Below are 13119 nucleotides of genomic sequence, written 5' to 3' on the forward strand. Positions count from 1 at the left end.
GGTACTGATTGAGATTGATCAGCCATGATCACATTGAATGGTAGTGCTGGCTCGAAGGGCCAAATGGCCTACTCCTGCACCTATTGTCTACATTCTCCCTGACACTGCATGGATTTCCTCCCACACTCCAAGCCAACAAGTTGTAGGTTAAATGGCTTTGGTAAAAATTGTAAATTGTCCCTAGCATGTAGCAGGCTGGTGGTTACCTGGATCAAGTGCATGGACTGGACTTTTTGTTAATGATGCCAAAACAGACTCGTGCATGAGCGATCTATGCAAAAAGAATTTCACTGTGCAGTGCATATGTGATAATAAAGCACCCCTGAATCATTATCTTTCCTCCTATGGCACTGGAACATGCCATCCTAAACTTTGATCAACTGCTCCCAATTTACACTCCCTCGCTCCTGCCTAATAATGTAATAATCTGCCATACTCCAATTTAGTATCTTTCCCCCATGGTCCAAACTGACCCCTATTCAAAACCATCACATTCCCAAAACTGACTGCCTCAGCCAATCCAACCACCCTTTTAAAATCTCCTGCTGCTTCTCCAAGCTTGAAATTGACTACTGTATCCATTGTGGCATCCCATAATTTTTGTTTTCATTTTAGAGATATAGCACAGAAACAGGCCATTCAGCCCAGACTGCACTGACCAGCAATCCCTGCACACCAACGCTATCCTACAGGGACAATTTACATTTACACCTAGCCAATTAACTTACAACCTGCACGTCTTTGGAGTGTGGGAGGAAAACCAAAGATCTGAGAAAACTCATGCGGAGAACGTACAAACTCTGTACAGACAGCAACTCTACCACTACACCACCCGTTCATTGGTGTTGAAACTAATTCTGTTTGGAATTTATTTGAATTGCCTTTCAGGAGTCGTGATTGTCATGCTGCAATTTATCAGACTGAAGAAGGGTCTTGACCTGAAACGTTGCCCATTCCTTCTCTCCTGAGATGCTGCCTGACCTGCTGAGTTACTCCAGCATTTTGTGAATACCTTTGATTTGTACCAGCATCTGCAGTTATTTTCTAACAATAAATAATCTATCTATCTGTCTTAAAAATATCCACTGACTTGGCCTCCAGTCTTGTGTGGCGTTGAATTCCATGGATTCACTACCATCTGACCAACGAAATTCCTCTTCTTCTCCTTCCTAAAGAAATGGTCCTTTAATTTTGAGGCTATCACATCTGGTCCCAGATTCCTCCACAAGTGGAAACATCCTCTCTACATGCACACTATTTAACTATTCAGTAAGTTTCAATGGGGTCCCCCATGAGTATTCTTAAATTCAGCTATGCCACAGTAGGCCTGGACCGAGTGTTTGGCCAGGTAGATGCGGGGGAGAATATTTCTGCCTGCGAGGAGGCAATGACAGGATCCAGATTGGCAATATACTCTTCAAAACAGGTCACAGTAAGGTTCAAATTCTGCCATAGCAAACTGTTCATGATTTCTGGAATCCAAGGAGTAAAAAAAGAATGATCAGCTGTGGGTCTGGCCATTTTACTCCTCAAGCTGTCTGAAAAAGATTGGAGGCAGAAAGTAAAAATCCCTCAAAGATTAATAGCTAATTTAAAATATTTCCCCACAGCTAGTGCGACATTTGAACGGAAAAATTTACAAGAGACGGAATAACTTCTTAAGACTCAAACACATTCCAAGTTAAAATAATGAGGATCTGAGCCAGGCTTTAAAATAGCTTTTATTATGAAAGCTACATGTAAAACAAATTTTCTTCATAGACTGTACAAGACCATGGCACATATTGCAGCCAAAAATTGCTAACCTGGTAGATCTGTCCGTATCAAGGTAAAGAAAACTATTTTCCCCCTCGCATGACGTTGCACAACAAATCCAGTTGGGGCAGATGCCCTTTGTGAACAATGAGCGATACACGAGTGATAAGTTGAAAAGCAGGGAATATCAAAGTAGTTTATTACGTAGATACATACAAAAAGCAGAGTCACTTAAAACTAAGAAAGCCAAATAAACAGTAAACTACAGGAACTCAAATCTACAGTCACAAGGCTCATAGGATATGTAACTATCTACATCAATATTGGTTGAGTCTCTTTAAACAAAAAATACACATTACTGAGGTTCCTACTCTTGTCAAAGGAGATCCCTGCATACATTTCAGAAAAAAAAGCTTCTTACTGGCACACCAATCTGATGCTATAAGAAGTGCAGTTCACTTCCTGAACCAAATCATCTGTACACATTTTTCACAAACCGTGGGAAGGCAGGTGCCAAGGTCACCACTTTCTGTTACTGTAGAAAATATAATAGAAGGGCGACACTTCAATTCTGACAGAAAGCACTGCTAAAAATAATCACTTCACATTAGGAATATAAATCAGATTACACTAAATTTATTCACTCATGTCCATATCTTCTTCATGATGATCGTCACCATTGACTTTTGACTCTTTCACAATATCTGTGCTTCCCTTGTCAGTCGCTTGTACCAACTCTTTCAGTTTTGGCGATGTCCCAGATTCAGAAACATTCTGTTCTTCCTTTTTCTCTTTTTCACTGTCATATCCCTGTTCCTCTTCATCATAATCTCTTGTCACCTGTGCAAGTGCAGAATGACATATCAAATTGAATAAACAAACCCACGTAAAAAGCATCAATCTGCTTTAATACATGCCCCATGGAACAGAAGGATATAAATGTTATGTTACACAATTAAAGTTGTTTTTTCTCTTTCTAACTAAAGCCATATATAGTTCCAAACTTACCTTCACATCTCCTTTCTCACTTTCGGCTTTTTTTTCCCTCTCTTTCTCCCGCTCCTTATCTTTGCTCTTCTTCTTTTTGCTAGCCGACCTCTCCCTTTCCTCTACTTCACGGCTTCGGTCCCGGTCTTTGTCCTTCTTCTTTTCTTTCTTATGCCTGGAAAATAAATCATCCTCAAACATACATTCCCATAATTAAATTTTAAAAGTTCATAAGGCATAGAAGCAGGATTAGACCATTCAGCCCCATCTTTCCCTCTCAACCCCATTCTCCCCATAACCTTTGACACGCTTACTAATCAAGACCATGCCAATCTCCGCTTTAAAAATACCCAATGACTTGGCCACCACAGTTGCCTGTGGCAATGAATTCAACAGATCTGCCACCCTCTGACTAAAGTAGTTCCTCCTCATCACCTTTCTAATAGTACATCCTTTTATTCTGAGGCTGTGCCCTCTGGTCCAAGACTCTTCCATTGGCAGAAATATCTTCTCCACATCCACTCTATCCAGGCCTTTCATGCTTTGGTAAGTTTCAATAAGATCCTCTCTCATCCTTCTAAACTCCGAGTACAGGGCCAGAGCCTTCAAATACATTATTTGTTAATCATCCCCAGGATCATTCTCATAAAACTCCTCTGGGTCCTCTCCAACAACAGCACAATTCTCCTCAGATATGGGGGCCAAACTGTTCATAATACTCCAATGGCAGTCTGACCAGCGCCTTATAAAGCCCCAGCATTACATCCCCACTTTTATATTCTAGTCCTCTCAAAATGAATTCCAACATTGCAGTTGCCTTCTTTACTGATTCAACTTGCAAATTAACCTTTTGGGAATTCCACACCAGCAGGCTAATGGACTCCAAAATATTACCAACCGTTGAAGTCAGGCTAACCGGCCTATAGTTTCCCCTCTTTTTGCGTGCTCCTTTCTTGAGAAAAGTTCTCATTGGTGTTTTATTTTAAGATTTCTATAATGCAGCACTGAAGTATCAGCTTACATGACTGCTATCCAGTACTTTCTGACAATGAACAATTCCATTGTTAACCCAGACCACAACAAAATCTAAAACTACACAAGTTTTACCAAAATTTGCTATGATAAACTGTTAACATAAATTGTACAGAACTGTGTTTAAGTCTAGATCTTTAAAAAAAAAAATTACCTTCGAGGAGATGGTGACCGCGACAGTTTGCGCTTAGGTGATCTTGACTTCTTTGGAGATCTGGTAATTGATCTACTTCTTCTACGTCTTCGCTCTCTTTCTCGCTCTCGTTCTCTGTCTCTGACAAAGCAAAAGTATCTTGATTACAAATTCAATAATTTGTTGAATCATCTGTTGTCATGAGACTTTTAAAACTATCAAATGGTCTTGCAACTAGATTGCTTTAAAAACTGCTACACTTGTGAGAGAAATGTTGCAAAAGTAAATACAGACAAAAAAGAAACCAATGACAATGGTTTCGTTTCAAAAGTAAACTTCAATCTTCAATTGAGCAGCTCCACATCTGTATTACTGCATTAACTCATTTCAAAAATATTTTGAATTTAACAGCTAGGTCAGAAAGCGATGGGAATCAGATATCAGCAGGTGTCCACATTTTTTTTACAAACTTTATGAAAGGTGGTATTTTGGTGAATATTGCTCTCTTTAAAAGCACACTAAATTGTTTAGGTTTATTGGTGACATGTGTGGCAAAGTATAGTGAAACGCTTTTGTTTGCATGCTATCCAATCAAATCATAATACTAATCTGAATACAAACCAAGCACAAATATAAAAGGTAGAGCGAAGAGAAAGATACCAGAGGGCAGAATATAGTTTCTCAGCATTGTATTTTGATGACAAAATACCACACATTCACACTGAACACCATGTTGCACTGAAGACGTAATATCCTATTCCAAATAGCAGTGCAAAGGGAGACTTAACACTCAATTTTGTTTTCCGTTGTAACACATTTCTTGGTAATGTATGGAATAACAAGGCCCCTTTGCTTCAATTTCCCAAGTGCTGCACAGACCAGAGACCAACTAAACTGAAGGAGGAAATGGAAATATATGCTTTCTCCTCACCAACATCTCCAAAACACAAACAACTTTCTATAAAGTACATACATACCTGCTGGGGCTGCGTGATCGCCTGGCTGTGCTATAGCTTTTCGGGGGGGTTTTAGATCTTTTCTTCTCTTCTTTCTTTTTTTCCCTAGAAAATTGTCCAAGAAATACAAAATTCATGCTCAAGTGGCTTACAATAAAACATGATTAAACTATACACAGCCATTTAAAAAACTGCACCAATTCAGTAATATTAAAAAAAAACATGACAAGGAAACTGCAAAAAAAACCAACCTTGTCTTTGATACACTCCGAGATCTCCTTCGCTCCCTTGAACGTGATCTTCTTCGTCTTGGACTCCGTGATCGCCGCCTGCTCCTTGACTTTGAATGTGAACGTCTTCTAGATCTACTCCTGGAACGCCTGTAATAAAAATGCACTTTGTTAAGTACTCAGAAAAATAATATAAATATAAAACAATTATGTTTTAATAGCCTATGACTAGTGGTGTGCCCCAGGGATCAGTGCCGGGCCCCTAAAAAGTTGTACTTTATATCAATGAATTCGTTGAGAATGTACAAGGCACAATCAGCAGGCATGTGAATGAGGTATAAAAAAAAAGAGGAAAAGAGCCGAGCTAAGCCAACACCCTACAGTGCGGTCAAAAAACGGATTTTTTTGGGGAAATTTACACACAAAACTACCAGTTTCAAGCCTCTTTTAGTGCATTTCAAAGTAAAAACACATTACAAAATGTGAATGTCACTGTATACTAATAATTTTTTTATTATTTTAATTAATTTAGTTATAATCTTGCACTTAAATTTAATATTTGTAGGAAAATAACTGCAGATGCTGGTTTAAATCAAAGGTAAGACACAAAATGCTGGAGTAACTCAGCAGGTCAGGCAGCATCTCAGGAGAGAAGGAATGGGTGACGTTTTGGGTCAAGACCCTTCTTCAGACTGATGTGAGGGGAGGGGGTGGGACAAAGATAAGATGTAAGAGGAAAAGGAAGACAGTGGGAGAACTGGGAAGGGGAGGGGAAAGAGAGCAACAGAGGAACTATCTGAAGTTAGAAAAGTCAATGTTCATACCGCTGGTGTGTAAACTGCCCAAGCGAAATATGAGATACTGTTCCAATTTGCACTGGGCCTCACTATGACAATGGAGGAGGCCCATGACAGAAAGGTCAGACTGGGAGTGGGAGTAGAAGTGCTGAGCCACCGGGAGATCAGGTTGGTTAAGGCAGACTGAGCGAAGGTGTTGAGCAAAACGATCGCCGAGCCTGCGTTTGGTCTCGCCAATGTTGACATCTGGAACAGCGGATACAATAGATGAGGTTGGAGGAGTGCAGGTGAACCTCTGCCTCACCTGGAAAGACCGTTTGGGTCATTGGATGGCGTCGAGGGGGGAGGTAAAGGGACAGGTGCTGCATCTCCTGCAGTTGCAGCGGAAAGTACCTGGGGAGGGGGTGGTTTGGGACAATTTGACCAGGGAGTTACGGAGGGAACGGTCTCTGCGGAAAGCAGAAAGGGGTGGAGATGGGAAGATGTGGCCAGTAGTGGGATCCCGTTGGAGGTGAGGGAAATGGAGGATAATTTGTTGTATACAACGGCTGATGGGGTGGAACGCGAGGACAAGGGGGACTCTATCCTTTTTACGAATGGGGAGCAAGAGCGGAACTGCAGAATATAGAGGAGCCCTAGTGAAAGCCTCATCTATAATGGAAGATGGAAACCCCCGTTTCCTAAAGAATGAAGACAACTATGATGCCCTAGTATGAAACACCTCATCCTGGGCGCAGACGGAGGAATTGGGAGTAGGAGATAGTTTTTTACAGGAAACCGGGTGGGAAGAAGTGTAGTCAAGATAGCTATGGGAGTCAGTAGGTTTGTAGTAGATGCCAGTCACTAGTCTGTCTCATGTGATGGAGATGGTGAGATCCAGAAAAGGTAGGGAGATGTCCAAGTATATTTAAGAGTAGGATGGAAATTAGTGGTGACATTTATGAAGTTAGTGAGTTCTGCATGGGTACAAGAGGTAGCACCAATGCAGTTGTCAATGTAGTGAAGGTGGAGTTCAGGGATGGGGCCAGTGTACGCCTGGAACAGGGATTGTTCGACGTACCTTTCCAAGAGGCAGGCACAGCCAATCTCCATCTACCAATACTCTCCTCCACCTAGCAGAGCTGGTTCTTACCCTCAAACAACCAGCCAATCTCCATCTAGCAATACTCGCCTCTGCCTAGCAGAGCTGGTTCTTGCCCTCAACACTTATCTTTGGACCATGACCCCACTGACGAGCACCAGACCTTTATCACCAACACTTTCACTGATCTCACCAATTCCGGCTCTCTGCCCTCTTAATGCCTCCAACCCGTTATCGTTCCCCAGCCTCGCATGGCCCGATGTTACCTTCTCCCTAAAATCCACAAACAGAACTGTCCTGGCAGACCCATTGTTTCTGCCTGTTCATGTCCCAACCAATGAATTTCCACCTACCTCGACTCCATCCTAACCCCCCATGTCAAATCCCTACGCGTGTCCAAGACACCTCACATGCTCTCCGTCTCAATAACTTCCGGTTTCCAGGTCCCCACTCCCTCATCTTTACCATGGATGTCTAGTCACTCTACACCTCCATCCCCCACCAGGTTGGTATTGAAGCCCTCCGTTTCTTCCTCGACCGCAGAACCAGCCAATCTCCATCTACCAATACTCTCCCCCGCCTAGCAGAGCTGGTTCTTACCCATAACAACTTCTCCTTTGACTCCTCCCACTTCCTCCAAATCCAAGGCATAGGCTCTCGCATTGGCCCTAGCTATGCCTGCCTCTTTGTAGGGTACGTCTAACAATCCCTGATCCAGGTGTACACTGGCCCCACCCCCGAACTCGACCTCCGCTACATTGACGACTGCCTTGGTGCTACCTCTTGTACCCATGCAGAACTCACTGACTTCATAAATTTCACCACTAATTTCCATCCTGCTTTTAAATATACTCGGACCATCTCCGACATCTCTCGACCGTTTCTGGATCTCATCATCTCCATCACAGGACAGACTGGTGACCGACATCTACTACAAACCTACTGACTCCCATAGCTATCTTGACTACACATCTTTCCACCCTGTTTCCTGTAAAAACTCTATCCCCTACTCCCAATTCCTCCGTCTACACCCAGGATGAGGTGTTTCATATTATGGCATCACAGATGTCCTCAATCTATAGGAAACGGGGGTTCCCCTCTTCCATTATAGATGGGGCTCTCACGAGGGTCTCCTGTATATCCCGCAGCTCCGCTCTTGCTCCCCCTCTCCCCATTCGTAACAAGGATAGAGTCCCCCTTGTCTTCACCTTCCACCCCATCAGCCGTCGTATACAACAAATTATCCTCCAACATTTCCATCACCTCCAACGGGATCCCACTACTGGCCACATCTTCCCATCTCCACTCCTTTCTGCAGACCGTTCCCTCCGTAACTCCCTAGTCCACCCGTCCCTTCCCACCCAAACCACCCCCTCCCCAGGAACTTTCCCCTGCAACCGCATGAGATGCAACACCTGTCCCTTTACCTCGCCCCCCTTGACTCCATCCAAGGACCCAGTCTTTCCAGGTAAGGCAGATGTTCACCTCCTCCAACCTCATCTATTGATCCGCTGTTCCAGATGTCAGCTTCTCTACATTGGAGAGACCAAACGCAGGCTCGGCGATCGTTTCGCTCAGCATATTTGCTCAGTCCGCCTTAACCAACCTGATCTCCCGGTGGCTCAGCACTTCAACTCCCCTCCCACTCTCAGTCTGACCTTTCTGTCATAGGCCTCCTCCATTGTCATAGTGAGACCCAGCGCAAAATGGAGGAACAGCATCTCATATTTCGCTTGCGCAGTTTAGACAATAGGTGCAGGAGTAGGCCATTCGAGCCAGCACCACCATTCAATGTGATCATGGCTGATCATTCTCAATCAGTACCCCGTTCCTGCATTCTCCCCATACCCCTGACTCCGTTATCCTTAAGAGCTCTATCTAGCTCTCTCTTGAATGCATTCAGAGAATTGGCCTCCACTGCCTTCTGAGGCAGAGAATTCCACAGATTTACAACTCTCTGACTGAAAAAGTTTTTCCTCATCTCCGTTCTAAATGGTCTACCCCATAAACTGTGGCCTTCTGGTTCTGGACTCCCCCAACATTGGGAACATGTTTCCTGCCTCTAACGTGTCCAATCCCTTAATAATCTTATATGTTTCAATAAGATCCCCTCTCATCCTTCTAAATTCCTGTGTATACAAGCCTAGTCGCTCCAGTCCTTCAACATATGAGTCTCGCAATTCCGGGAATTAACCTACGCTGCACGCCCTCAATAGCAAGAACATCCTTCCTCAAATTTGGAAACCAAAACTGCACACAGTACTCCAGGTGCGGTCTCACTAGGGCCCTGTACAACTGCAGAAGGACCTCTTTGCTCCTATACTCAACTCCTCTTGTTATGAAGGCCAACATTCCTTTGGCTTTCTTCGCTGCCTGCTGTACCTGCATGCTTCCTTTCAGTGACTGATGCACTAGGACACCCAGATCTCGTTGTATGTCCTCGTTTCCTAACTTGACACCATTCAGATAATAATCTGCCTTTCTATTCTTACCACCAAAGTGGATAACCTCACACTTATCCACATTAAACTGCATCTGCCATGCATCTGCCCACTCACAACCTGTCCAAGTCACCCTGCAACCTCATAGCATCTTCCTCAGTTCACACTACCACCCAGCTTTATATCATCTGCAAATTTGCTAATGGTACTTTCATCCCTTCATCCAAGTCATTAATGTATACACCCCAGTGGTATGAACATCGACTTCTCTATCTTCAGATAGTTCCTCTGTCCCTCTTTCCCCTCCCCTTCCCAGTTCTCCCACTGTCTTCCTGTCTCCTACGACATCCTATCTTTGTCCCGGCCCCTCCTCTGACATCAGTCTGAAGAAGGGCGTCGACCCGAAACATGACCCATTCCTTTTCTCCTGAGATACTGCCTGACCCGCTGAGTTACTCCAGCATTTGTGTCTACCTACCTCAAATTTAATATTTACTCATTACAGTTCCACCACTGATTTTCTGGCACTCTTGGTTCTGGAGTTTGCTGGCCGGCCAAGGAAATCAGCTAAGGGGATAGAAGTGCTGGCTGCAGCTGGGCTGGAGTTCCAGAGCCCCGGTCGCAGGTTGCAAATTCAACCCACCGATCGGCCATGGAAGTTCCGATGAGGTCGAGATTGGCTGCCTTGCCCAGCCTAGGTGCCACATTTTCAGTGAGACCTCCAAAGCAGGGGGATTAAGTGGGCTCTCGTAATTTTGTCCGGATTTCAATGATTAGTGGCCATTTCTCGCAGAACCCCCAGCGACCTCTAGCAGGACCCCAATGTTTATTTTCTTTTTTTCTTCAATCCGATTTCTCCATTGGTAAATGCGATTTTGGCAAAGTTAAAACATTGAAATCATGCAAAAAGCACGGAAAATGTATTTAAAAAACATGTAAATCCGCTGAAAATTCACATGCCCGACCGAATCAGCGAGTTTCAGATGCCACTAAAGTAGATGGCATCATAGATGGTGAAGACGGTTATCAGGAAGTGCTGCAGCCGGACAACTGGGCCAAGGAATAGTTAATGGAGTTTAATGCAGATAAGTACGTTGTCTTTGAGGAAGTCAAACCTGAGTAATACCCTCCCAATGAATGGTAGGGCCCTGGCGAGTGTTGTAGAGCAGAGGGATCTAGGAGTACAGGTACACTGCTGCCTGACAGCGGTGTCACAGGGTAAGAGGGGTGGTAAAGAAGACTTTTCGTACATTACCCTTCATCTGTCAGGGCATCGAGTATAGAAGTCGGCATATTATGTTTCTAGTTGTACAATACATTGATGAGTATTGAGTCCAAAGAAAGGCCCCAACCTGAAACTACATTCTCCTAAGATGCTGGCTGACCTGCTGAGTTACTCCAGCACGTTGTGTCTTCCTTTGGACTATTGTGTTCAGTTTTGGTCACCCTTTTATATGAAGGATGGCATTCAATGGAAAGATTGCAGAGAGGATTTAAGCTGGGGCTTTATTCCTGGAGCACAGGAGACCAAGGCATATCTAAGAGATGTATAGACATCTTTTACTCCAAGATTTAAGGCGAGAGGTGAAAGATTTAATAGGAACTTAACCTTTTCCACTCAAAGAGTGGGTGGGTATATGGAACGAGCTGCCAGAGCAGATAGTTGAGGCTAGTACTGTAAGAATTATTAAAAGGCACTTGGACAGGTATATAGATAAGAAATGTTTAGAGGGATAAGGGTCAAATGAGTAGCTTAGGTAATAGACAATAGGTGCAGGAGTAGGCCATTCGGCCCTTCGAGCCAGCACCACCATTCACCGTGATCATGGCAGATCATCCACAATCAGTACCCCGTTCCTGCCTTCTCCCCATATCCCTTGACTCTACTATCATTAAGAGCTCTATCTAACTAGTTAGATGGGGCATCTTGGACAGCATGGACAAGTTGGGGTGAAGGGCCCGTTTCCCTGCTGTATGACAAGCCTGACCCAAACACCCAAATACAGGTGCTCCTCAACTTACGATGGCGTTACATTCCGACAAACCCATCGTAAACCTAAAATATCGTAGGTTGGAAATGCATTTAATACTCCCAGAAGCCTCCTCGCTAACCGGTGCATGCGCCCAGGAAGCCGTTTGAGTGATGCTGCTGCAGCCGCAGCGGCGGGTAAATGTTGATCCTGTGGCCGGGCCGAGGAGATAACGGGGCGGCAGCAGCAGTCTGCAAGTCCGGGAAAATATCAAAATTCAAAGTACAATTTCTAATGAATGTGTATGAATTTTGCACCATCGTAAAGGCGAAATATCGGAAGTCGAAGCATCGTAAGCCGAGGTGCATCTGTAAAGGGTGCTCATGAACTTGACAGTGAAATGACAGCACAGCCAGATTACTTTACTCAATGGAAACAGATAAGATAGTAAATTGTAAACCTAAATGTGCACCGAAATGCCGAAGGCCAATAGTTGCTAAATAATACTAGGCATTGGATGTCTAATGTTCTACTGCCAGACTCCCCAATATATACACTGTGAATAAACTCTTGGATCCTTCAACAAGTTGAACATGACACCAGGTGCACAAGACAACTGATTTTAATAGGAATCATCAGGTTTATGGGGGAAAAGGCAACTTATTTGTTTCAAAGTAATTGTAATTTTAAAAAGTGATTTAGTTGACGTTTATTTTGTGTTTAATTGATTCTCAATTCACAATTGTTTTTAAATCCTTGTAACTTTGATAGAAAGGCTCTGGCCAAGGTTTTTGTGACTGATAAAGCTCAGAGCAGTTTAAAGAGTAGAAGTCAGTGGACCATTCACACCCCGCTGCTGTTGCTTGGGCCTTGTCCGGGACGCTTTGGATTAGCAAGGTAGGTTATCCACATCCAGACCAGTTGAGTGGGCAGGTTTGTGCTAGAAAGATCTGGCCAATTGGTTTGTTAGTCTTACTCAAATTGCTGAAAAACTACTAGAGATCAAAATACAAGATGAAGCATAACATCAACTTGGGATATGTTGCAGGAGTTTTCTGAGTGCTTGACAGCACTTGACTCATGTTAAGGAATAATGGACTAAATGCACATGAACAGATTGGATCGGTTTTGTTTCATCCCGAAACATCACCTATCCATGTTCTCCAGGGATACTGCATTACTCCAGCACTTTGTGTCCTTGTGTATTAACCATCATCTGCAGTTCTTTATTTCTACCTAGTAAGAAAAGGTTGTCAAAACTAGTCGGTCTTCAAAATTGATGAACTTCCCAATATCGTATCATCACCAGGTATTGCCTAATACAGATGCTACCCAACTTACGATGCTTCGACTTACGATATTTTGACTTTACGCTGGGCAGCGGCAACTCGCTTCCGATCACGTGATCGGGTATATATAAATGCATTTTCGACTTACGATATTTTCGATTTACGATGGGTTTATCGGAACGTAACCCCATCGTAAGTTGAGGAGCAACTGTATTCGAACGATGAGTGAAGGCCAACAAAAGAATGCAAGCTAATGATCATGTTGATCATTCTATGTTGCAAAATCAGGCAACTTAGAATGAAAATTGGAGAGTAAATACAACTACATGGAAAATTATTTATTACATTTACAATCAATGGGTCCTACCAAGTTTCCCATATCAGTTCTAATTCCTGCATTAGGAATAAACAGTACGAAGAAGCCAATCCATTTCTGAATGGATCCCAA

General features: G+C 43.4%; 1 protein-coding gene across 3 annotated transcripts in view; it reads right to left on the minus strand.

Annotated features, from left to right (window-relative positions):
* Positions 1-1708: 1708 nt before the first annotated feature.
* The window catches only part of srsf11 (serine and arginine rich splicing factor 11), a 28215-nt gene continuing 16804 nt past the window's right edge, over positions 1709-13119 (minus strand). For all 3 annotated transcript variants that reach the window (XM_078407355.1, XM_078407357.1, XM_078407356.1), the window contains 5 exons: positions 5115-5243; positions 4885-4968; positions 3929-4048; positions 2764-2917; positions 1709-2595 (listed from right to left, as the gene is read on the minus strand). In XM_078407355.1, the coding sequence (XP_078263481.1) occupies positions 2392-2595; positions 2764-2917; positions 3929-4048; positions 4885-4968; positions 5115-5243 (691 nt within the window). In that variant the 3' untranslated portion in view covers positions 1709-2391. The remainder of the gene's footprint in view (positions 2596-2763; positions 2918-3928; positions 4049-4884; positions 4969-5114; positions 5244-13119) is intronic.

This window comes from Rhinoraja longicauda, chromosome 11 (assembly GCF_053455715.1).
Source record: "Rhinoraja longicauda isolate Sanriku21f chromosome 11, sRhiLon1.1, whole genome shotgun sequence".
Classification (NCBI taxonomy): domain Eukaryota; kingdom Metazoa; phylum Chordata; class Chondrichthyes; order Rajiformes; family Arhynchobatidae; genus Rhinoraja; species Rhinoraja longicauda.